Source organism: Melanotaenia boesemani, chromosome 12, assembly GCF_017639745.1.
Source record: "Melanotaenia boesemani isolate fMelBoe1 chromosome 12, fMelBoe1.pri, whole genome shotgun sequence".
Lineage (NCBI taxonomy): Eukaryota > Metazoa > Chordata > Actinopteri > Atheriniformes > Melanotaeniidae > Melanotaenia > Melanotaenia boesemani.
Genome location: NC_055693.1, coordinates 12,215,577 through 12,239,993, shown reverse-complemented (window position 1 = coordinate 12,239,993; position 24,417 = coordinate 12,215,577). Strand labels below are relative to the sequence as shown.

General features: G+C 39.6%; 1 protein-coding gene across 5 annotated transcripts in view; it reads right to left on the bottom strand.

Moving 5' to 3' along the window:
- Window positions 1-24,417, bottom strand: part of si:dkey-100n23.5 (cyclic AMP receptor-like protein A) — a 62,487-nt gene continuing 38,070 nt past the window's right edge. For 3 of the 5 annotated variants that reach the window (XM_042002052.1, XM_042002055.1, XM_042002053.1), the window contains 2 exons: window positions 11,696-11,843; window positions 1-795 (listed from right to left, as the gene is read on the bottom strand). In XM_042002052.1, coding sequence (XP_041857986.1) covers window positions 628-795; window positions 11,696-11,843 — 316 coding nt within the window. In that variant the 3' untranslated portion in view covers window positions 1-627. The other 2 variants (XM_042002056.1, XM_042002054.1) reach the window with 2 other exon arrangements.

The following is a 24,417-nucleotide window of genomic DNA, read 5'->3' as shown; positions in this document are numbered from 1 at the left end:
CCCCCCCCCGAAATTGGCAAGAAAATTATGTAGTATTGGGATCAATCTAATGGTAGATCTAGATGCTGACACACGGGGTGATTTTTAAAGGCCTGCTTTTCGGCTCATTTCGTGCAGAGAAGTGAAAAGGTGATTGCTGTGAGTGCTTAAGGAACACCTTGTTATGATTGCCTTTCAGTGGTCCTTTATGCTTTTTTTTTTTTTCTTATTTTTTTGGTGTGTTTTTTGTTCCTTGGCATGGAAAAAGGCTGCACAATACATGAGAAAATGGTGCAGAGAGGTAAATCATTTCAAGACCTTGGAGATGCAGCAGATGCCTTTAACATTAGGAGAATCCTTCCAGCTCTGATGGTAGTGTTGCAGGGAGCTGGAGCTCTGCTCTGTATGTGTGGTGTATGTCTTAAGGATATTAAATAGTAAAGGATGGGGATTAATAATAGAACCTGACAGCTCATCTCCGGCTTCTATCTGCCTGACTGTCCCCACAATCTTCCCTTCCATTCTCTCCCTACATTCTTTTTTCCTCCCTCTTAGTTGCTAATCCGCTGTGTTTCTGTCTGGCTGTGACCCTACTTTGTGCCTCTTTCCTTCCAGCTCTTTGTCTCCCTCTTCCTCTCCTGCTCTCTCTCAGGGACCGCGGTCCTTCAGGGTCATGTCAGGAGAGTAGAAGAGCACATTGGTGTCGTCGTCGTCATCATCACTTAGGTCAGCCAGGTCTGCTTGTGTGTAGCGCACCGCCCCCGGGTAGTACTCTCCAATCCGAGTTCGGTCACACAGCCGTGACTGCAGAGCCAGCTAGAAAGCAGATCAGAATTAGTGCTCAGTTCTTGCTTTGGCACAGACATTTAAGTTTAAAAACCACATTTTTCTTTTCAATCTGGCCATCTTCCTCACACTCAAACTAATGCTTCAGGGTATAAATTCTGAAAATGCTGACAGTGTATTTAATTTCACATCCACATATACAAGAAGCTACTTTTTTCCTGTGGTCTGAAACTCAAAATAATGCTCTAATATCCTATAGAAGTTTGATATCAGTGCCTACTGAAAAGTAGCAATGCTATTTCCTTTTTTTGTCTTTCTTTTATGAAAGTTATGAAAGACAAATTACACAAGTCAAAGACGATTATTGTGGTCAGTAAGTTAAATAAGCAAAAAACTGAGATAGACAAAAACAAAGTACAAAATACCATGATAAACAAGAAACAAATTCCTGTCCATTCACAGCTTAATTAGTAATTCACATGCTTAACATGTACAATTGATACAGAGGAGCAGTGACTTTGCTCCAAGCCTGGTCAATCTTCCTTCTGAGGAAAGCTCATAGTACCACTTCATCTGCGATGGTGCAATATTAAGTTCTGCCTAGAAATTCTGTCAATATGGATAATGACGTTAAGGTTCTTTAATCCAGCATCCTGGCATACTTTCCAAGATAGTCTCAGAAGTCTGATGCTTCTATAGTAGATCCCTCTCTGGTCCAGCCTCTGACTTAATTACAAAGAGCTTATCGGTCAGGTTGGGAAGATATTCCCCATCTTCTTTCCACAGTCCAACTCTATCTCCTCCTAAGGTCAGCCGTGCTCCCTCCGCACTGTAAACACTATTGGTGAAGAACCACTTCCATTCTGAGATTTCTAATGGTTTGCCAGAATTACTTTCAGGCAGTAGAAAAGCCATTTTCCATCGCTTTCACTAAATTCCCTCTTCACCTCAGTTATTGCTTTTGCAACTGAACTGTTAAGTCAAATCTTCCAACATCTGTCAGTTACACCCATCTTCAATTCTCACCTCTGGGTTTGGCAGATGCCACCATGATAGCACCAACTAACTTATAACAGGAGTGCTATACAGCTGCATTAGTAGAGGGCTCAGACATGACACGCTTGTGCTCAACCTCTCTAGCATCCCTAAGAATGTCACAGAAGTTCTGCTAGAGCTGGAAGCTGAAATTCTCCTGGAATGCCTCATAACATCTGACTGAACTCAGCTGATAGTGCAGTTTCTCTCTTTATACATGTGTCAGGATATTTGGTCACAGATCTAATAAGACTGCAAAATCAGTATTAACCTGGAAACTAGAGTGTCATAGTGAAAAGTAGACATATGAACATCCTTATGCTGAAACCGTGCATTCATCATGGACAGAAGTCCAACAAGAGAATGACATTGTAGCTCTGATTGGGCAAATTGTTCCATACTCCTCCAGGTTTCACTCAGTACAGTTAACATGTACAGTAGGGCTGTACAATTAAGACTTTTTAATCAAAATTGCATTTTAAGAATGTGATTAATTTACATGTTACAAGGCGCCTGATCCAGTTTCCCACTAGCAGCATCCACGGTTTTACAAATCCACTTGCTTCAGACGATTTTCCTTGTGCAACATACGATTCTCTTTTTGATAGTTGTGCGATTCTGCTGTCTGAGCCTCAAATATGTTTACATTGGATTTGTGTTGCGTTTTATTCCCTACACTCACTTTTAATCCACACTCTCACAGCTGGTGAGAGGGAGGGGAGGCTGCCGCAGCACAGAGAGTACAGAGTAACAAGGTGTTTCTACAGAACTGCAAAAAAAAGTGAGTTTCTCCTCCTTCTCAAACTTTTCCCGATGAGAGGTTCAACACCATAACAAGATGAATGAAGACGAGGCAGACTACATGTTTAATTCAAATATCAGGTAACAGCTACAGTCATCTGGGAAGTCATGTCTTCAAACCTCATCATGAACTAATTTTCCATAAGTGACTGAAGTCCTGAGACAAAGAACAATGATGATGTTGAACAGCCCAACAATTGAAATGTCCCAATGAAGTGAATAAAGATGGTTTTACTAAGTGGAGTCACTCTAAACATCCTTAGAGTTCAGATTTTAGATAACTTGTTGATAATAAAACCAAAGAATATTGGATCCATTTTAAGCCACAACACAACTCAGAAATCACTGCAATGACGGTGGATTCAGCTCTGTGTTGGACACAAAGGTTTTAAAGATTAAATTGCAAACCAAATTGCAATATTAGTCAGAAAAATATTTAATTAGACTTTGTTTCCTTAATCGTTCAGGCCTAATTTACAATTAAGTTAGCCTACAGGAAAAATTTGGCCAAGTCATTTAATTGGGCAAGCATGCATGTATTAAATGGTACTTTACATTCACTGAAGCGTGGTTGATGCTGCAGCCCTGGGGACTGTGTAAAAAAATGTTAAAGACGTTTTACTTTTCCTAACTTTTGTTGTGTGTGTGCATTGTACATGTAAGTCTCAGGGTGCATTCACACCAGCCTTTTTTTTTTTTTTTTTATTCAAAATCAAGTCTGTTTGCTTGGAAAGTCTGCTTCGTTTGGGGTATTGTGAATGTGCAAACAAATTATAATTCGAATCATAGAAAGGGGACTTAGTCCACCTTCAAACGCAGGTCTCTGTCTGTTTCGAGTGGAGTAAATATAGGAAGCGGACTGCAAAACAAAGTGTGTTGTGTGTTCAGCGCACGGCATCGTGGGTAAAAACAAAACCAAAAAGTATGCACGTGTGGGACGATAAGCGACTCTGGAAAGGAGAAATAGCTTATAAGTGGAAGGAATCTGTAAAACTTCTGATAGGATTCTGATCAACCCAAGACTGCTAGAACATGATGCAGATCCATATTCAGCTGTTACGTACTACAAACTGAAGTTGTTGTGCGTTAAGTAATAGATGAACAAATTTTCTTCTACGTTGTGTGTCGCGTCTTCTCCTTCCGTAATTCTTGGTGCAGTGCTGCTTCTGGTGGAGAGTGGAGCACATTATTTAAAAGGTCTGATTTGTTTGAGAAGTGCAATCTCGGAAGAATATTAAGGAAGAAGAATATTGCACCCCTCAACTGAACCGAGTCCCCATTCGGACAGAGTCTAGCGGACTATCCTGGTGTGAATGCACCCTAACTGAATTCCCTGCACAGATATTATCTTTAGGTTGTATTTTTAATGAATGCCGATTTTGTCAGATGACATTGTAGTTGTCAAATCAGGATGTTATTAGAGCAAATAGCCCGTACTCTGAGAAGAGATAGATTTTTCAATAATTTGTAATAAAAAATTTTTTTTAAAAATTTGCTGACCAAAACAAGTTTAGAAACTTAATCTGCCATTGGGAATCACACAAGGGGCAGGACTGAAATTTCAAGCCTCACAGTGATATGAAGACAAGTTGTCATTAATGTGAAGATGATATAAAGAAGATAGCTCACACACCTCAATGACAACATTCAGGAAGGTGGGTAGCAATTCTCTAGGTGAGCATTTGTGACTATAAGGTGAAGCCACAGAAGAGTAAGGACAAGTGGAGTAATATAAGCTGTCCTTGGCTTGTTGAATCACAAATGTGCTGCAGTAGTCTGATCTTTATGGGTTCTACTGTGCCAGAGGGGAATACAGAACTACACACAGTTTGAATGATCATAGAGAGCATGGGGGAGGACATTTGTGCGGACGAATGTTTCCACAAATAAATAAATTATTTTAATTAGCTCGCTTTGTGTTACGTTTGTGGTGACACTGAGCCAAATAGGGATTTGGAGCAGCTTTTTTTTTTTTGCATGCATGCACACTCGCATGCAGAGGCAGATGTGAGGTGTGAGCTCATTGCACAGCCGAAGGCAGTTCAGCTGTATGGCGAGAATGCAGATCAATATCAGGGAAGTTGCAAAAGGAAGAGGGGGAGAGAGAGAATGAGACAGAGAGTACACAAGTGGGAGGGAGCTGCAACACAAAGGACAGCATAGAAAAAAATAATGTAAGAGAGATAAATGTCAGAGATGCTGTAACAGGGTATTAGGAGAAGAGAAGAGTGCAGACGGAGATGGGCAGAGATGGAGGAGGAAAGTCAGAGAATGTTGCTGAAGAGAGGAAGAAATAGACTAGAAAGGGAAAAGATGTGAGGCAGAGAAAGAAAAGAATGTTTAAGTGCAAAAAAAGAATGGGTTATTCAAAAGAGACAGGTATAAATCAAACAATGTGATTATGTACATTGAACGTTATGATTTGGTCTTTAACTGTGGAGATTACTTTGTCTAAGTTTTGTCTTAGTTGAAGCAATTCTGGTGGATGAGGCCTAGTTTTATAGTGAACTTACCTTTTTTATTAGAGAAACCTAGGCCTTTTGATTGATTTTGACCTCTTGTCATGAACTGATTCAATCTATTCAATTAAAAAAAAGAAAAACAGGGGCTCCATTTTCAGAATCTTCTCAAAGGGCAGAAATGTTTGTAGTCACATAACGTGTGGTAAAAAAAACAATACTGGCAGTTAGTCCCAGTCGTCTTAAAGGTCTTTGAGCAAACAAAAAAGAGGAAAGAAAGTGTGTGGGAGTATGCAGCACTTTCTATTAAAAAAGTTCACAGCTACAGTTTTGAGACCTGTACCTGGTTCCCACCAGAAGAAAAATAATCTATTACAAGTAATTTTACTGAACATGTTTTTATATAGGGGGAAGATAGTCATGTGCCACTTATTTATGCTTAAATTAGAAAGCAGCACTGAGTTCTTAAAAGCTCAATCAAATACAAGGCCTATGGGATGTAAATTTTATCATCTGCAGCCAGTCTGCAGGTCTGGAGCTAACTTTTTTCCATCCTAAAACATGTTAAAGCCCATTTTGACTGTGCTGACTACATGTATGCCTGGCTTATTTTCCCATTCAGGGAAGAAAAAAAAATATCACACCAGACCAAGCGGATGACAAACAGAAGAGGAACACGGATGCTTGTGTTGAGAGGAGACAGATAAATCATTGTTAACCACTCATCTTCAACGCTTCACACAAAGAGTACAAGGACTGTAGACTGAATTTGCGTCCATGAATGTGAGGCTTTGGTATAGTTGTGCCAAACTGTACTATGAGTAAAACCACATGGACATCAGCTGAGTTCAATTGGTTCACCCACATGAATGCAGCTACCATGAGATTGAGTGTGAGATTGAGAGCTGCACCCCACACCCCACTTCTCCAGCTGTGTAACTAGGGAAACCTGTACTACAATGTCATACTATAATCTGATGATCTGAAATACCATTAGTGCTGTATCTGCCCTCAAACTGTATATTTCAATTGACATTGGAGCTTTGATAGCTGCAGTCATCCTCATGTTTTTCATTTTTAACATATATACATTTTCAGTAAATTCCCAACAACCCATATAGCTGCAACTTTTGTTAGGATCACACATTCATAGAACTGGAGTTGCATCCACTAAATTTAGTTTTTATTTGCCAGTGTTTGAAGCACTAACAAAAACCTTATCAGCTAGATCTATGAGGATTTAAACTGAAAAGAGCAGTGCTAAAGCATAAATGCTCGCACAGTCATAGGTCACAAGCATAGACTTACCCTATAGATGGTCTTTGCAGGATTTTATGTTAAAGAATATTTTTTTTGTCCTGAAGAATTATGGTTAATGTTCTTAAATATAGGTTTTTAGGGACTTCTGGAGCTGCTACTCCAGGGTAGGAACCATCATCAACTGGTCCAGACGGTGCAAGTCTACACGGATTGGTTGTATACATGAATATAAAAATGGGAACTGCAATAAAAATAAATAAAAAAAAATATATATATATATATATATATATATATAAAATGTTAGTTATGCAAATAAAGTTCCTAATTTTAGTCTTGATAAACTTTAACAAAAGAAAGTGATAGACCCACATAGACGTTGAGGTTTCATTTAGCTTAAATGCAACACTTAAACTTAGTACACAAAGGAAATGTGTGTTTGGTGGATTATTTCTTTGTTATAACAACGCTTCTTAGCAAAAAAAAACCCAAAACAAAACAAAAAACCCTATACTACTGGAAAGTCTGTTTATCTTCTTGCTTCATTTGTAAAGAAAATACATTTGTGGGATTAGCAGCTGGGCTGAGTATGTGGGTTGTGCTTATAAAAAAAAAACTTGCCAAATCTTCTCTGCCAATGCCAAACAGCTTATTCTACTACTCACTCTTGTTTTGAGCTCTTGGTACCCCAGGTGCTAAAAATCCAGTGCCTGATTAGAGACACCATTTGTGGTATTGCAATAAATTTATTTGCAGCAAAATACACTTTCAGCACAGACCAACACTGATCAAAACACAGATGTCTCTATTGGTTTGACATAATCCCAATGAAAAAAGCCCAACTGTAACACCATTACTTATCTGTTGAAAGCTACAGCATGCATATGCAAAAGAAGAACCTAAAAACCAAGCAGAGCAATTCAACATCTTTAAGTCAAATGATTAGGTTCTATACTTCACCCATGATCTCTTTGAATCACTGAACAAATCAAAGCCATGAGCAGTAATAAAAACGTTAATTAGACTAAAACACATTGTCTTCATTTAGTCAACACAAAACAATACATCAATTTTAGTCTTTGTTCTCTGAATCAATCACAATGGTAGAGGAGGGTAATTCCAAACCTTCTGTAAATTGATCCCCCCCCTACTCTTAGGAACAAGCATTGAATCACTTCAGATTCAATATGGAAATGTAGAGAGATTACAGCCACCAAAAAGTCTTTTAAAAATTGCATATGATGTGTGAGTAATGTAAGAAGAAGGCTTTGGAAAAAAAAAAAGAAGAGAGAAGTAAAACAAATGCTGGCAAAAAGCAACATAAAGCGAGCGAGAACATGAACAAGATGACGAACAACATGAACGGGGTTATGAGGGCTGGGAGAAAGAACAGGTTCTGATGTGAAAGCACCGACTCCCGGCTCTGACAGAGGAATGCTTTGACCACCCCTCCTCTCCCTTACCCCTCCTCTCCTCCGCCAATCTCACACCTGATGTGTGGGGGCTGCTGGGAGCCGCATGCCAAGATGAATAACAACCGGCTGTTTGTCACGATAGCGCACGAACACACACGCCGCCCGTCTCTTTCTCTCTCCCTGTCTCTCTGTCGTCTTCTTTCTCACCTTCCTCTCTTCCTCTCTGACACACACAAACAGCGTTTTCTCCGTGATTTACGAACACATTGAGATTCAATTTCACTCCTCTGTCTCTCTCTCTCACTGCTTACCACAGTGTAACACTGACATTTGGGTTGAAGGTCATACCACACATTCCACTCTTCCACACTGTGCTTGTGACCTGTTATCAGCATGGTCGGTGAAACTGAGTAGGTGACAATATGTGTGTGCATGTTGTACATGTGAACTAAGACCACAGAGAGATTTTTTTTTTTGCTCATGGTTCAATATCATCTCTAGCTCATTTCTGCACTCAATGTTTGTTGATTGAGACAAATCTGTGGAGAACCATATTGATTGTGGTGTTTATTGAAATGCAACCAATGAGGTTTGTGGTCTAAATGTAGAAATATTATCTTTCAGGTAATCTTGTCTTTATTACATCTTTATTAAAAGCTCAATTTAAAAATGAGACAAAAAAAATTAAGTCTATGATTTGCAGCGCTTTACAAAATTTAATTGTTATCCATGACAATGACAACAAATCTTGAAATCTTGTAAAATCTCTTTGTAAAGAGTTTGTTTGTGCTTCTATGCCACCATGGTTTGTGTGTGTGTGGTCATGTGACTGCATGGCTACATTTGATTGGTGAAAGCACAGCACACGCAATAACTTGGCAAAAAGATGCGTTTGAGAAAAGCACGCGAGTTGCACTAACATTCAACTTTGATGTCCAGTGGGGGTCTACAAAATATCGAGGCCAAATTCTCCACAAGTTCTGGATGAAGCTCCAGAAATCCAGAACACTGTCATCACAAACTGACCAATCACAAGGGAGTACCTCCGCATAACCTCGCAGCAGTAGGGGTGCATATTGGGTCTCAAAGAGGTGCAGGTCAAGCCTCCACAGACATACACGAAGCATACAGCAGTGACGCTGTAACCAACCTTAAGCAAACGACCCGCGATTATAAATCCAGCTTTACACTGAATATGACCTTATTCAGGTAGTGTAACAGAGAAGCTGTTTACATATCAAAGTCTTAATCAGGTTAACATCTGAGTTTAGCTATACATGAAAACATAGTCTGACTGTATTTGCTGTAAATGATCACCAGCCAGTAAAGTCCCAGTTTACATTCATGTCTGTCCAGACTTGACATTATGGACTTGAAATATCATCTTTTTTTATCATATTATTCATTTGGTTTAATTCAGTCATAATAAGTGGATAAATTCTTTAGTTATGGACAGAGGGTTTTATAAGGTCCCAGTTGCCATGACAACCAAAATAGTTTATGGTAGAGTCCAAGTGTGCATGTGTGGATGTGGAATAATGAATGTTATATCTTGGATAATATACCATTCAAAGCAACGGGTTGGATGTGAGGTCAGGTGACTTTAACTGTTGAACAGTGATATCAAACATCTCATAGGATCAGCCAAATGGTCTTGGCTGTATAAAAGTGCCCTCAGACTTAAAAAAAAAAATAAATACTTTTGGGATCGTGGGTACTTTCAAGGATTGTGATCCAATAGAGAAAGTTGGTGACAAACGGATGTTCTTGAGCACTTTAGGTTATTTTGTTGATTAAACTAATCTGATTACTGAACATCACGTTTAAATCAAACCCAAATTTATCGTATTCTATCCTGAGCTATGATGTCTCTTCAAATTAGACTGTCTTTAAAAAAAAATCAGTCTTTCTATACTTATCAGCTATTGTCTCATTCTATATTTCATAATCATATCTCATCATTTGGTAAAAATCTTACAAAAAATGTATTCATAACATCTGTCACACATACATGTCTTCTTGCCAAAAATGGTTAAAGATTGTTATATTGCTCACAGCTTCACAACCTTGTTAATCAATACAAATAACTCAACAACTGCTTTAAGAGCACTGAGATTTGTGACTTTGAAAATTAATTTTCTGCAGTGTGATTCACTTCCTGTGCACATGACTGAATTGTCAGTTTTCTGACACTGATCTGTACTGGGAATTAATATGGTCCTCAAGTGCAGTAAGACATGATTATGTACCAGTTCTTTGATAATGATAAAAAATACTTCAATCAGATTTAAATGGTTGTACATAAAAAGGTCAACAATAAACTCAGAGAATAATAATCCAACAGGGATGCTTGAGCAAATTTCTCTGGCTGTGAACAGTGTTTAAGCCTCCCAAAGAATCCCTGTTAAACATATTTCTTTTAAGCTTATACCAGACCACTTGATTATACACACCTAATTTAATACATTTAAAAAATCTTGAATCTAAAAACAGTGAGTACTAGTAGTAAACCAGAATAGACATTTGAAGTCAGGACACAACATGTCTTTAAATATGTTTTACTTGGAGCAGTAGAGCAGTTGTCCACTGATTGGAAGGTTGTTGGTTCAATCCTAAGCCCATCTGTGTGTTTTAGAGACCTTGGGCAAGACACAGAACTCCACACTGTCTTCAATATGCTCATAGCTGTTCGTGTGTGTTTGTGAGGAATAGTGGCAAAGAAATTAAATAAGAAGTGCTGTTTGAAACAGTAAATGAGAAACATATTGTGAAGCCCTTTACAGAACCTAGCCAAAAGGCGCTGTGCAAGCGCAGGCCATTTACCTCAGATGATAATAAACATTCTCATTCACACACAAACAGTCAAAAACTTCAAATATACTACAGTTACTCAGCCACTTGGTCTTTCACCCAAACATGCTGTAATTAGAGATGGAATTCAGACATTTATAAAGCTCTTTTCAGACAAGTTCTATTTGAAATTGCTAACTGCATTTATCTGTTGAATTAATGGCATTTTAAACATAATACTGGTCTGCTGTTCCAATGCAAACAAAAATTCTACAAAACAAACTTTGTTAGAGACATTAATGGTTCTGACTTGAGTGTTTCTTTTGCCTCTATCACCTAAGTGTCCTGACATTACTGGATCTGACCTTAACTACAGTTGGGATTTTTTGTCTTTTTCTTTTTCATCTGTAGGTGGTACCATAGATAGTAAGTTGACTTGTACTGATTGCAGTAATCTGGACTCTTCGACCACTAAGCCATGCTGTTGAGTAAATCCAGTATGCAGTTAAGCATTGTCCTGATGAAATATGCAAAGCCTTCCCTGAAAAAGGTCCTTTGGATGAGAGCATAATGATGCTAAAACCTGTATGTACCATATAGCTGGAATCACCAACACCAGACCTCTTGGGCGCAGTCCTGCAGGTTTTAGATGTTTCCCTGCTGCAATACAACTGATTGAAATGGTTCTCCAACAGCTTGTGTGAAGTTTTGCACAAGCCTCTTAATGACCCATTATTTTGAGTCTGGTGTGTTGCAGGAGGAAACATTTAAAACCTGCCGGACACTGGCCCAAGAGGTCTGGACTTGGTGATCCTCATCTTATTGCTTTGATGGTGCCTTTCCTGAGGGCTTGAAGAACACAGGCATCCAAAATCCAAGTTTATAAACTTTTATGTTGAGGAACATTATTCTGAATCTCTAAACAAATTTTCAGATTTTGCTGTTCATCTTTACTTCTGAGAGTCTCTTCCTCACTAAGGTGCTCTTTGTTATACCCAATCATGCTCCAGCTCATTCATTTTAGTAGCACTTCATCCTAATCAGACTACAGTGACTTCTATATAAAAGTAACCTGGGCTTTGTTCAAACACGACAGTTAAGCATAAATTCATATTGACATGTGTTTTAACAATGCTATAGATGTGTGTGTGTATGTGTGTGTAGTTTCTGTACCTGCATGCCAGTTGGGCTCAGTAGGCTCCACCAATCTCTATCCAGGCCAAAAACAAAGGCATTGGCCAAGCCGTGGAGGGGTGCTGACAGGACATGCAAAAGGGTGAGGGAGAACGAAGGATCGTGAGGGTAGAAGGCATTATGGAGTCTGTTGGTGGAGAAAGAGAAAGACACGGAGAAGTGTTGAGTTCATCAGTGGGGAAAAAAGTTGTAAATAAAACACAGCCCGCATAAGGGTTTCAGAGATGAAGGCAAAAATATTGACAAAGAAGTCACAAGTAGAAAAAAAAGAGATCAGCAGGAAAAAAGGGAAAAACTGAGAGCAAGAGGTTGATAGAGCAACAGAGAGCAAAAGAGAGGTAGAGGACAAGTGAGTGACAGAGTGAGGGACAGGGTGAGAACGAGAGGTAATGAGAGCAAGTGGCAGAGGCAGAAAAAGAAGGAGCGAGAGAGGAAAAGGGGAGGGCGAAAGAGCGAGCGAGCTTTATATCAGCGTTTAAGAGCCCATTAGGCAGCACGAGACGGCTGGGCTGACACATTCTTGGCTGCCGCTTCGACAGCACGCAGCACTTTACAAGGACAGGGAGACGTGTAGCGCTCAACTCGCTTCCTCTCCTTCTCACCACTTTCTCTCAGCTCTGTTTCCAGCTTCTCCTCACCGCAATTTTAACATCCAATCTTCTCCTTCTGTTTTCATTCCCTACATGTTTCTTAATCACTGCTTGGCCTCCTTCAAATATCACTCCCAATTCTTTGCATTCAGTCTTATCTATCTTGATGTCTTATTTTTATCTTGACTCCTGAAACTGATCCTCTGTTCCTTTTCCTTTCAATTTTGCTCCCTGTGCCTAGGAACTTGGTGCACAATAAGGGGAGGAACCTGATATCATATGGTGCAGGATAGAACTAATGGCTGCCTCTAAGAACGATGCTGCTCAGCCATTAACCCTGGATTAACCCTGTATTAGCGCTGCTCACTGGGTTAGCCTGCCACTAATGTCTTTTATTGATCTATTAGCAAGAGAATCAAACCGCACATGGCTCATGGCATTTTCTGCATGTGTTGTGTTGAGGTGCTGGTGGGTGGAGGGCAGCATGATCTAAGTGGCTCTGGTGGTTGACCTCTGGGTCAGTTATCCCCAAGGCACCACTGTCTCACAAAGAAAGAATATAGAAAACCAAATATTTGAAAGAAAAGAAGTTGTGGTTACGAGGTATTACATGAGACTCTACAGTCACTCATGTCTACTGACTGACAGCCAGAAGATGAGATCTGTTTCCTTTTTTATGATAATGATCTCAGTGAAATCTCTGGCAATAGCAATTCTGGTGTTTTCAACCTTCTCCACACTATTGCTTTCATAATAGTGCTGCCAGTATTGTGACATTATTGGTCTCAGCACCTTACACATGAAAGTGAACTAACAAGACCTCACATCTGTAGTTACATCAGGCAAACAACTGAAGATAAGTTGGTCCATGATATGAAACAGCAGGTTCACACAAGCTCCAAAACTGCTGACATTAAACCAAGACCATTGTGGCTTTCAGTCTAAAGTCACTAGACAAAACAACAACAACAACAAAAACAACCTTTCCAGTCCATAAATATACATTAAAGTCAGGAAAAATCTTTACCCTGAAGGGCATTTGCAAAACTGCATTTGTATACATACAAAAAACACCTCTGTTATCAAGATACCTGTATTTATGTGTACAGGGCTTATGTTTTTCTTTGTAAACTGTAAAATGCTCCTGTTTTTGATGACATAGTAACACTATGTCTTATTTGATGTTTTACAACTATTGCATGCTCAGAGCTGGTAACCAAGTTAGAATCTACAATATTTTCTGACAACTTTTCACTTTTCTAATTTGCTGTGAGTTGCACCTGGTTAGGATTAGGCATGAAAATATATAATAAGATTGCCAAAATCCCAAAAATAAAAGTAGGGTTTAAAAAAAAGAAAAAAAGAAAAGAAAAGAAAGACATGCTTAGGTCTTGAATAATAACATATGTGTTTACAGGTTTGCATCATGGTGCCTGAATGTTTCCTCATACATAAGAAACATGCAACAAAAATGTGACATCTCACAATTTCTAGGCTGGAAATGCTGAAAAACAGTTTAATTTCTAGTGATGCTATTTTTATTTTTTACAAACACTAGGCTACTTCAACATAAATTACCCAATAAGGACTTTATTTCTAGCAGGGAATTAATAAAATTGGTAATAACAGCACCTGAGTATTGCAGGCCCAACTCAAATTAATTTTAAAGTCTTTAGACACAATAGAAGCTTTGGCTGAATAAGTACCAAAGTAGCAGAAATCTTGTAATAGGATTTATTAGCATTTGGAGAAGCATCAACTATATTAGCAGGTTTATCCTATAAGAGAGTTTCTTTTAGTGACAGATGGTTTAAGTACAGAAAAGCCCATGGATAAATACATTTGAAAGGTCTGATGTGTAGAATGAGGTGTAAATTGCAACTAACAAAATATTCCCAACCTTACCGTCTTATTCCAAGCAAGAGCTAGTGGTTGTAAAGAGCAAAACAAAACCTTTTTTCATGTACTTCTTACTTACCTACACTATCATTTTCACTAATTGTTATTAGTCAGTGGCAATAGAACGACTGGATTTGTCTCTTTCTTTCGTCAAATTCACATCCTTGTCAGCTGTTGTGCTGTTCGTTGCTCATTCTGCTACTCACTGAACAGTCTGCAGTCGAGTACACAACGGCCACATTTACTTGGTCAAATCAGCTGCTGCTAAATTTGTGGAGCCCCATCTGATGGTTATTACTGCAACGCACCAATACAAAGTCTCCCTCTCTGTGATTGAAGTACAGATGGGCAGAAAAAGACTTATTGTTTGCTGAAAACACTACCTTTTTCCGAAGAAGCTCTTTAAAAAGCAGACACATAAACGGTCTAAAAAACATAAATAAAAAGTAGTTTAAAGTCAGTAAATGTACTCAGCAACAACGTGACTAAACCAGCATTCCTCCCATGTCTGATTGTGTATTGATCCTGTGTGTGCGTACTTAAAGGAAGAGATGCGTGTTTGAGAGAGGGGTCTTGGGAGCTGAATTGAAGTCTAGAATATAATGTTTTTAATATACATCTTTTATAAAAGGACAGCAAATATTCAACTATTTTTTGTAAATTGCTGTTCAACCAGGAAAAGTTTTAGTGAGGGTAATGCTAATTGCTACATCTACAAAAACACTGTTGCTCTGGTTTTTCACCAGTTTTACTATTGCTGTCATGTTTGTGCGAACTTGGATCCTGATATTCATTTTTTATTTGTGTTCTAATGTTTATGTTTTAATGGTTTCCAATTTTCTGTATGATGTATTTTAGAATAAGCGTAAAATGTAGAATGCACCCCAATTTTTTTCTGCTTTGACAAGAAAGAGTGGCAGTTAGCATAAATTGACATAGAAGTATACAATTGGATGACCAAAGTAATTTTAGATTATGCCATGGTCTGGGTGAATACTCGATTCTGATTGGCTGGAGGGTGTCCATTAAAAAGTGATAGGGGTGGCATGGCTCAGCAAGGTAGAGTTGTCTCGTAACCCGAGGGTTGCTGGTTCGATCCTTGGCCAAGTTGAGTTCATGTCGTGGTGTCCTTTGGCAAGACTCCGAACCCCTAATTGCTCCTGATGGGTCGTGGTTGAGCGCCTTGCATGGCAGCTTCCGCCATCAGTGTGTGAATGTGTGTGTGAATGGGTGAATGTGATGTATAATGTAAAACTCTTTGGGTATCATTCCAGGTACAGTAAAGCGCTATATAAATATAGACCATTTACCATAATGGATACCTATGAAAGAAGTTCCGGTCAAATAGACTTATTGCTGTAAATTATTGCGCTGACTAAATGGTAGTTGGTAACCGTGGCAACAGAAACTCAAACACCGGGCTGCAGACGCGCCAGATCATGTCTGTGACGGCACATCGCTGTGAAAGCAGCTTGCAGGCTTATTGGGCTCTGTCAGTCCAGGAGAGACGAGAATGGAGCAACATTTTGTTGTCCCGCAACGTCCCAACCAGCAGTGGTCAGGGTCCACAAACATTAAACTCCGTCCTTCAAACACCACTATGGACATGCGAGATGTCGCGATCAACGGCAATGTTGCATTTAATTTTAACTAGGTCGTCACCTGTCTTTCTTTCTTGATTACCTTGTGTGGCGGGGTGGTGTTGGTAAGGCAAAAAAAAGCAATAATTTCTATACAAAAAAGAAGAGAGTGACAACCCAACTGGAGAGTTAAAACCCCCAGTAAACCTAAAAAGTAGGTTCAAATAAAATGCACCTTGGCAGGTGAATTCCCATAAAAATGACATTTTATTTAAACAATTTCTTTTAAAACAATTAATAATAAAACATAAAAACTGACAATTTCCCAAAACAACCCTATATGCCGGGGTTTAGGTCGTACGGAGGCCTGATGAACTGGAGGAGCTGGTGGAAATCCAAGCGGAGACAAAACAGCAACCTCTCACGCACAGTATGGCGTAGGGCACGCTACTTCATGTGTCTAAAAAAAGAGGAAAACACACCAATCATATGATGCAGATTAATGTCCCGCTCCGTCTGACGAGCGAAAGCAGTCTTACCAGTACATCCCAAAAAGGTGAGGGAGAGAGAAGAGACCAGGAATACTGCGACAAGTCCCAATGAGCTGCCCCAGCACCAAACTCAGTCACAACCCAGGGGTGCACCGCAAAGGTGAAACTGCCCATCATGCGGCTTTCCGCACAGCTGCGACCAACACTGCAAAGAAACATGCGGGTGTAAATACGAAAGGACCGCCACAGCCCCAGCGGAGAAGGAAAAAGATTATGGCACTTAAGATCGCAGGGGATCGCTAGCCACACAACTGTCAGTGCACAGTGCAGACTAAAGGGACAAACACCTGCCCGGATATAAAGGCGCTCTACTCCGCCCCGCAATTACTGCCATGTGACTGAAACAAAATGCTGCATCATCCTCTGGACACACACAAGCTTTAAGAGCTGCACCCGCCCTCTGAAATGTTATTTTGTGTCACATAACATAACGTTAAGCAATCATCTCCCTTCCCTCCACTGATCAGATCTAATACAACAGCTACGACTGACCGAGCTGCAGGTTCTGTGTCAGAGCCAGTTACCTTGGCAACGCATCACAACAAAATAGTCCACTCACTCACTCTTGTGAAAAACTTTTTAACAGTGAAAAACAACATTAACGTAATAATAAATTATTTAATATTTATTTCTTTCGTAAGTGACCATGGTATAAGCAGGATAATGCCGCTCAAGGTGTCCATTATTATAAATTAATGGACTTCGCGGAGGCAACACGCCTCTGCGCCGTCCATTGATTTATAATAATGGACACCTCGTCGGGCACTATCCCTTACTTATAAGCTCTTTACCCTCTTTTCAAACATGATGGCATCTGGCTTAAAAAATCCTAATACAAAGTTACTTAAATGCCACATTCAGAGGTTAAAAATGGTAGTTCTCAAACCTGCAAGTGACTTTGTCTACTGCTCATATAGGAAATAAGGCCAAATCTGGGCTTTTATTCTAAACTGATTAAATAGAGTTTACAGTTTAAGATAGCATCCTGAGTAATCAAGAGTCCCCTTCTAAATATTTGGAAAAACCCTTCACATGTTTTCATTTCTAAGCATCAAATGTCCTGATCAAAAATTGTAAAACTACCTTTAAAATGGACATAATATGAAAAAGAGTGCAAGGTGGTGGACATGAAGCTGGAAAGTGACAAGAAGCAATTTGCTGAAGAATAGACATTTTAATTAGTTGGAGTTAAGACTGCACACATGTTCAATGCCCATATGTTAATTATAAGAAAGTTGATTCTTAAATCAACTTTCTTTATTTGATCTTCTTCAATCAACATATCTTTATTAGTTTTGACATTAGTTTGACAACCTAATGCAACAACCATCGGTGGTATAAATGGGACAGCGCTAGCTGAATTTTTTGCATACTGATCTTTTGTCACAAGGCAGGAGAGATGACAGGTTTATGGCCACCTAAGCTATGCGAAACCTTTTACTTTGCCATCCTGGGTGTCAGAACAGCTTATCATCAATGCAACAGTATAATTATTTACAATCACACAATCAACAAAAAACACACAAAAGGTTTTAGATTCTAGCTCTTTAAGGCCAAGTCTTCTCTGATTTATCAGCTGGTTGGTGAGAAATAGTAGAGCACATGTAAATACTTCTTTTGTGTGTATGTGTTTGCAGCATCCCAAAGTAACCATTGGAAATGCATTATGCAAATGAGTTTTATGGTGATTTTGTTAAAGCTTAGTTCACATTACAAGATTTTTAGCCCTAAATTTCTTGGGTGTTGCAGACAAATGGTCTGCATTTGAGACCAATCACTATGTGTGAATGCTATAAGGACACCTGACTCCTAAATGCTCTAGAGATGTTTCAGAGCGAAGGCACGTGAGAGTGCAAATGTCATCGACATTTGCTCTAGTCCTGCTGCAGACACTTTCTAACCAGGCCCCTGGTGAAATCTCTGGAACATCAGAAATGTGTGAACATAGCAGCAAATGCCGAGGGTGTTAAATGAGTGATCAGAGTTCATGCTTCGTTTTACATTGACTTGTTTTGCTGCTTTATTCACTTCTCACTATTGTGTTTATGCTTAAATACATGCAGTGTTAATATCAACACAACAGTCATCAAGAAGCCTCACAGCTATATTCAACATGCTGTGAAGAAAACACAGCATGTTAAATATGGCGACAATGTCAAAAAACAATGTCAAAACTACAGCGCAGTTTTGACATTGTTTTTTGCTTCTGCACTCTACAGACATTCACCTGCAGCCCCTCCCTCACAGCTGTGAAAACACTTCTCCGGCATAAAGTCTCCCACTGTGATGTACTGGTGTGAACACTGACTGTGGAAAAAGACCGTACCATACTGTTCACTTTTTCTCCTGAACATCTCCCGTATTCAGGAGTGAAAATGGCTAAAGATTCTGATTTGAGAAGAGCTAGCACTGGAGAGATGAGGTACTATCAAGTACGCCTTCAACAAAGGGCTGCAGCCTATGACAGTTTAAGAGATTAGGTCAGGGGACACAACAGGGTAAAACCCCAGATAAGAAAATAAACACATAATGGAGGGCATGGTGAAAACACTAAGAAAGTCTGCAATATCATCACTGACTCTCTCGAGAAGCCGTGCAGAGAAACTGCCACTTTCTTTTTGACAACCAGGTGAGAAAAAACAGACTGAATCACCAGAAGCTTCTCGTATTGAGTGCAGTGTGACGTTAATGACAAGAGATAGACTTGTCTGCATGATAGCTGGAGCTGCTTGATAAAGAGTTCTTGCCTGTGGAAACAAATAAAAAGCATACTGTCCCATGAACCCCTTGGAGGAAATGGGGCTATACTGTAAAGAATGCAAAGATCAAGCAACAATCTTAGCGCCTGTAAAGAAAAATAAGCTATGGTAAGTATTTTAATAATAATAATAATAATGGATTAAATTTATATAGTGCTTTTCAAGGAACCTCAAGGGCTTTTCAGTCAGTCCATTATTCATTCACGCCACATTTATACATGGTGGTGGTAAGCTACTTGTGTAGCCACAGCTGTCCTGGAGCAGACTGACAGAAACATGGCAGTCAATCTGTGCCAACGGCCCTTCCAACCACCACTGAACATTTATATAACACATTTATACGCCAGTGACTACGACACTGTGGCAAGGACACAATGCCATATTGACTAGGGAAGCAGGATTCAAACGGCCAACTTTCCAGTCCACTCTACTGTGGAGCCACTGCCGACCCCACTTGAGCCAGTTCAAGAGCGGCAGCTTCTTCACAAAAGTATGACCTCCTTTGATATGGATTTTAGGCTCTATGATTTTACATACATAAAACAGTTCTGATGGAGGGGGTTGGGGGGGTACATAATATGTCATGTTTAAATTAAATGCAAGAGGCACTTTAACTTAGTAAAACTAAGCTTTGCAGAAATAAGCTGTTTATATCTTCCCTTAAAAACCCAGTGACAACTGCAGGAGAACAGCAGAGAAGATGATTACAGAGATTCCTCCACAAATCTGGTTATAATCCTCTCTTATCCTCTTTTGCTGCGTGAGGTTTCAAGGTTTATTTGCTATTAATCTGTCTCCATTTACCTTCCAACAACCGTCTAAAAAGTTGTGACAGGGAGAAAACCACAAGTTGGGCTGGAGATACACCTGTTAAGAGAACCTACCTTCTGTCATTCTGGTAAAGGATGTCAACTAAACATCTACACGCAGCTTAAAATAAAACCAACAGCGCAACCAATGGAGCACAGAGCGGCATGTCCTGGCGCTTGTCAGAGAAACGTTGCCTGTTTTCTGGGTTAGCGTACCGCGGTATCTCCGAGGACCAGACCAGCTGCTGCTCACATTCATTTCACTTCCCATTAAAGGTGAAATAAATCAGGAGTCCCCACACAACCTCTTAAGAAATGCAGGAAGCGCACACACATACAATCACACAGAGGAAGTTGGACGCATGCAGATATAAATAAACACACAACACTGTCTGTGTGTGTGTGCCAGAAGGTGTCTGCACACAGTATAACCTAGGTCACAAGCATTGAGAATGCAGGAAAGAGAGGAAATGCAGTGGATGTGTGCGTTTGTGTGCGTCTGCCTGCATGTGTGAGCTTCTGACAGCGCAGCGGTGAGAGTGACTGGGTCTGTGTGAAGGGGGGCTATTTCTGGCGTCTCTCTCTTTTTTTTTTTTTTTTCCCTGCTGCCGCAAAGAAACACGATCGGCGTCCGGGAAACGAGAGCTGGCAGCAAGCAATCATCTGCCTGCCACGCACACACACAGACACACGCACACACTCAGACAGCACCTCGCAGCGCCGAGCAACATGCGCCATGGCAACGGAACAGCCGCAATTAGAGGCGAAGAGCCTTTCCCCTCCATCGAGGGAGAGATGGAGAGCAAAATGAAAGGAAGAAAGAGAGCAGGCAAGAGGGAGAGAAAGGAAGGCAGGAAGGTGGGAGGGGGTGTGTGTATTGGGAGGGGGGCAGGCAAAGAAGAGTGTCAGAGAAACAGCACGGCACAGGAAAGGAGAAAAAAGAGTGGAAGAGAGAGGAGAGCACGATAAAGAGGTGAAAATGAGGAGGAGCGAGGCTGTGAAGGGGAACGGAGGCCGAGAGAGATGGAGGAGGCGGAGGGCACGGGGGTGAAGAAGTGAGGCTGAGTGAAAAAGACTAAAAAGCAGTAGAGGCAGAGGAAGAGGAGGAAGGATATCCAAAAAGACAGATTGCAAGACATGAGTGAGAAAAACAAAAAAGATTATGTGCGAAATAAACCGGGATAAGAGCAGGATGAAAAAAAAAGGCGATGTTTGATAGAGAGAGGAGGAAAAGATGGGAGAAGCGGTTGGAGGCGTGAGGAGAAGAGGAGAGGGTGTGGGGTGGGGTGAGCTGTTTCTCCTGTGTGAGCCGGGCTAATGAAAGATGAATGAGGGAGGCAGTGGTGGGAAGGAGAGTGTGACTGCGGGCGATGCCTGGCTGAGCTGCCTGTGTGTGCGTTTGTCAGGGTTTGTGTGTGCCACGTAGCCGAGCGAGCCTCACAACAGGGATGATATTGTGTATACAATATCAGGAACAAATGGTCAATGATAATAAACACACATACATGCTCATAAACACACAGAAGTGCACGGACACTAGGTTTAAGTCAGGTTACTACCACCTGTACGCATGCAGTCAATCATTAGCACTCGCACGGTGTCTTAGAGCCTTGCTCACTTATTCAGACCCTCCATCTATCATGCTGTCAGTCACTCTTTGAACCCATCTCTCCCGCCCTCCAGAGCCAGAGCAAAATCCCTCACTTGCTGCCTCTCTCTATCTCTTCCAATATCCCACTCTGCCAGTCAGTCTATACCACTTTCCAGGCATCAATTTCCCTCCTCGCTGTAACAGAGTTCACCTTTTTTGTCTGCATCTAATTGTTGTGCTGAACATCCTCAGTGCTGTGGTTGAAACGCACTTTAACAGCTTAGATGAGAACTCCTTCCCTAGAGTGGAGGGCAGCTAGACAGAGAAGTCATCCTGAACTCGATTGCACTTCCCTCTTTCTGTGACTGACTGCTTTACTCCCTTTTTCCCCCAGTACAGAGGAGCTCATGCGGTCTGCAGTGACGCTGCCGCCTGCAAATTGGAACTTTTCCCTAGGTCAAAGAAACAAATTTGCCAAAAGTGCCCTTGATTTCTGAATAAATCATAGGTGAGACAAATTGTGTAATGATGTGCCACAGGATATTATTTTTAATAGTAAAATACTACAACAGGCTGTAGTAATACCCAAACAGAATATGGACAGACTTCCGAGCTTTTGGCTGTATTAAGATGTTTATGAGTACAGTCAAAACAATATTTAGGTCAAATAGAACAAATATGTTTTAAAGCTAAACTAAAACAAGACAGACTGAAAGAAATTAATAAAAATTTGCCTCAGTTTAATTAAGTTTTATAATGTTTAAGGGAATAACAGTCTTTCAGTAAATTTGAATTACACAGAATTCACTTATCAAATATACATCCATCATACATAAACAAATCTTTGTGGTTTTAATTCTTAATAATTTAATAACTGATGTCATAAATAATCCTTATATAATCATTCTTAAAGCTTGATTGAGTTTAAAAGAATTCCTAAATGCAGTATTCTTAAAGTCATCATTACACTGGCTTATAGTGAAATCACAAGATTTTTATCTGACTTTGAAAACATCAGACATTTACTAGTGATAAAAGAAAAAAATTTAAAAGTTCATTTTACTATTTGAAACCAAAGTAGACCCTGAATTCCACAACAAAGATGGGATGCTGTGCAAAATTAATTAAGAATAGAAAAATTAATGCAATTATCTGCAAATCTTCAAGTTCATATTATTTTCTCAGGGGAAATATATCTAAGGTTGACAGTGAAATTTTGGCTCATTTTGAATTTGACTGCAGTAGTTCATAAAAAAAACAAAAAACAAACAAACAAACAAAATAAAAAACAACTTTGGACAGGAGCAACAAAAACGTAGAAAAGTAAGTAGTACTAAAAATTAACAGCTGCAGAATATTGTTGCAGCTAAAAAAGCTAATTTGCAACAAGTCAGTAAAATGGCTGAATATAAAAAGAGCACCATAGAGAGACAGAGTCTTTCATAAGTAAAGATGGGCAAAAACTACATCTTTAAATTGTCCATAATCTTCAGTAAATCATATTGTCAGCAGACTCAATCTGTAGACATCTCTGAGAACAAGAAGCACAGCTAAAAAAAAGTATTATATGCCCCTAAGTTTTGCATCCTTTGGTGGAACTGCATTAAAACAGGCATGATTCTGTCATGAAACCATTGCATGGGCTCAGGAACACTTCAGAAATCTGATTTTACACATGCAAACATTCTTCTGTGTAATAAAAAACCTGTACCATTTACATGGACCCTAAAAAAGTTATTCTGATCATAACGTGTTTGCATGCTTCACATGTTTGAACAGAATAAAACTTGCAGAATCAAACTGCTGTCTGACTTTCTGAAAATAGCAGTAGAAGAAGAAATGGTGACCTCCAATGTAAAGAAAAACCGCTGTGTGTATGTTTATTGCTGTGTTATCAGAATGCCAATAAATATGTGGTTTCAGTTTCTGCCCCCTTAATGATTTTAAATTATTTTAAAATCTTAAGCCATATATTTGTATCACTTACCTTTCAGTTCTGCTTAGAGTCGACATGTCTGGGGATTTTAAAATATAGTTGAATAAAATGAACGATGCAATCCAAGCCATAATGGAAAATGCAGGACTTTGACATACGACTATTGTGACAGCATGCACAAAAGGATCATTTCTACCCAAATCTGAAAATATGTGTTTTCATGCACTCTGATTGGAACAACAATCTACCTGACCCACCCACCTCGACTGGAGTTCAACTTTGATCCACATGAGTATGATCAGATTACAACCTTTCAACTAGTATTGATACATAAAGCATTTTTAATTTGATCAGCCTTTTAATCCAAATGACTACGCTCACGTTAACTTAGCTAAATAAAAATAAAATAAAATAAAATAAAATAAAAAGGCTACTGCCATCCACAAATGCGGGTTAAAACTCAATCATGTCAAGAAGAAGACATGCAAAAACATTCCAGAAACCTTCTCTAGGCCAAAGTCAATTCTCTTTTTTATTTGACCTAATTTTTGGTAAATCTTGAATGCCGCATCCCCCAGACCAAAGAGGAGAGGGTCCAACCAGTTTGTTATCAGAACCAAAAGCCTGCATTTATGATGATATGGGAGTCCATCAGTGCCGATGGAACTGGCAACTTGCACATATGGAAAGGAACAATCAGTGCTGAATAGTATATACTGGTTCTAGAGCAACATATGCTCACATTCGGACATCTTGTTAGGGAAGCCAAGCCAACTTTATTTATAAAGCACTTTAAAAACAGCAGCAACCACTGGCTAAAGTGCTGAATATAGGAATGAAATGCCTTAGAATGAAGTAAAATAGGGCTGCAACTAATGACTATTCTGATAGTCGATTAGTCATCGACTATTAAAACGATTACTCAACTAATCGGATTATGTGTCTCATAATTATTAAATGGCTCATATTTCACTTTCAGCTTTTAA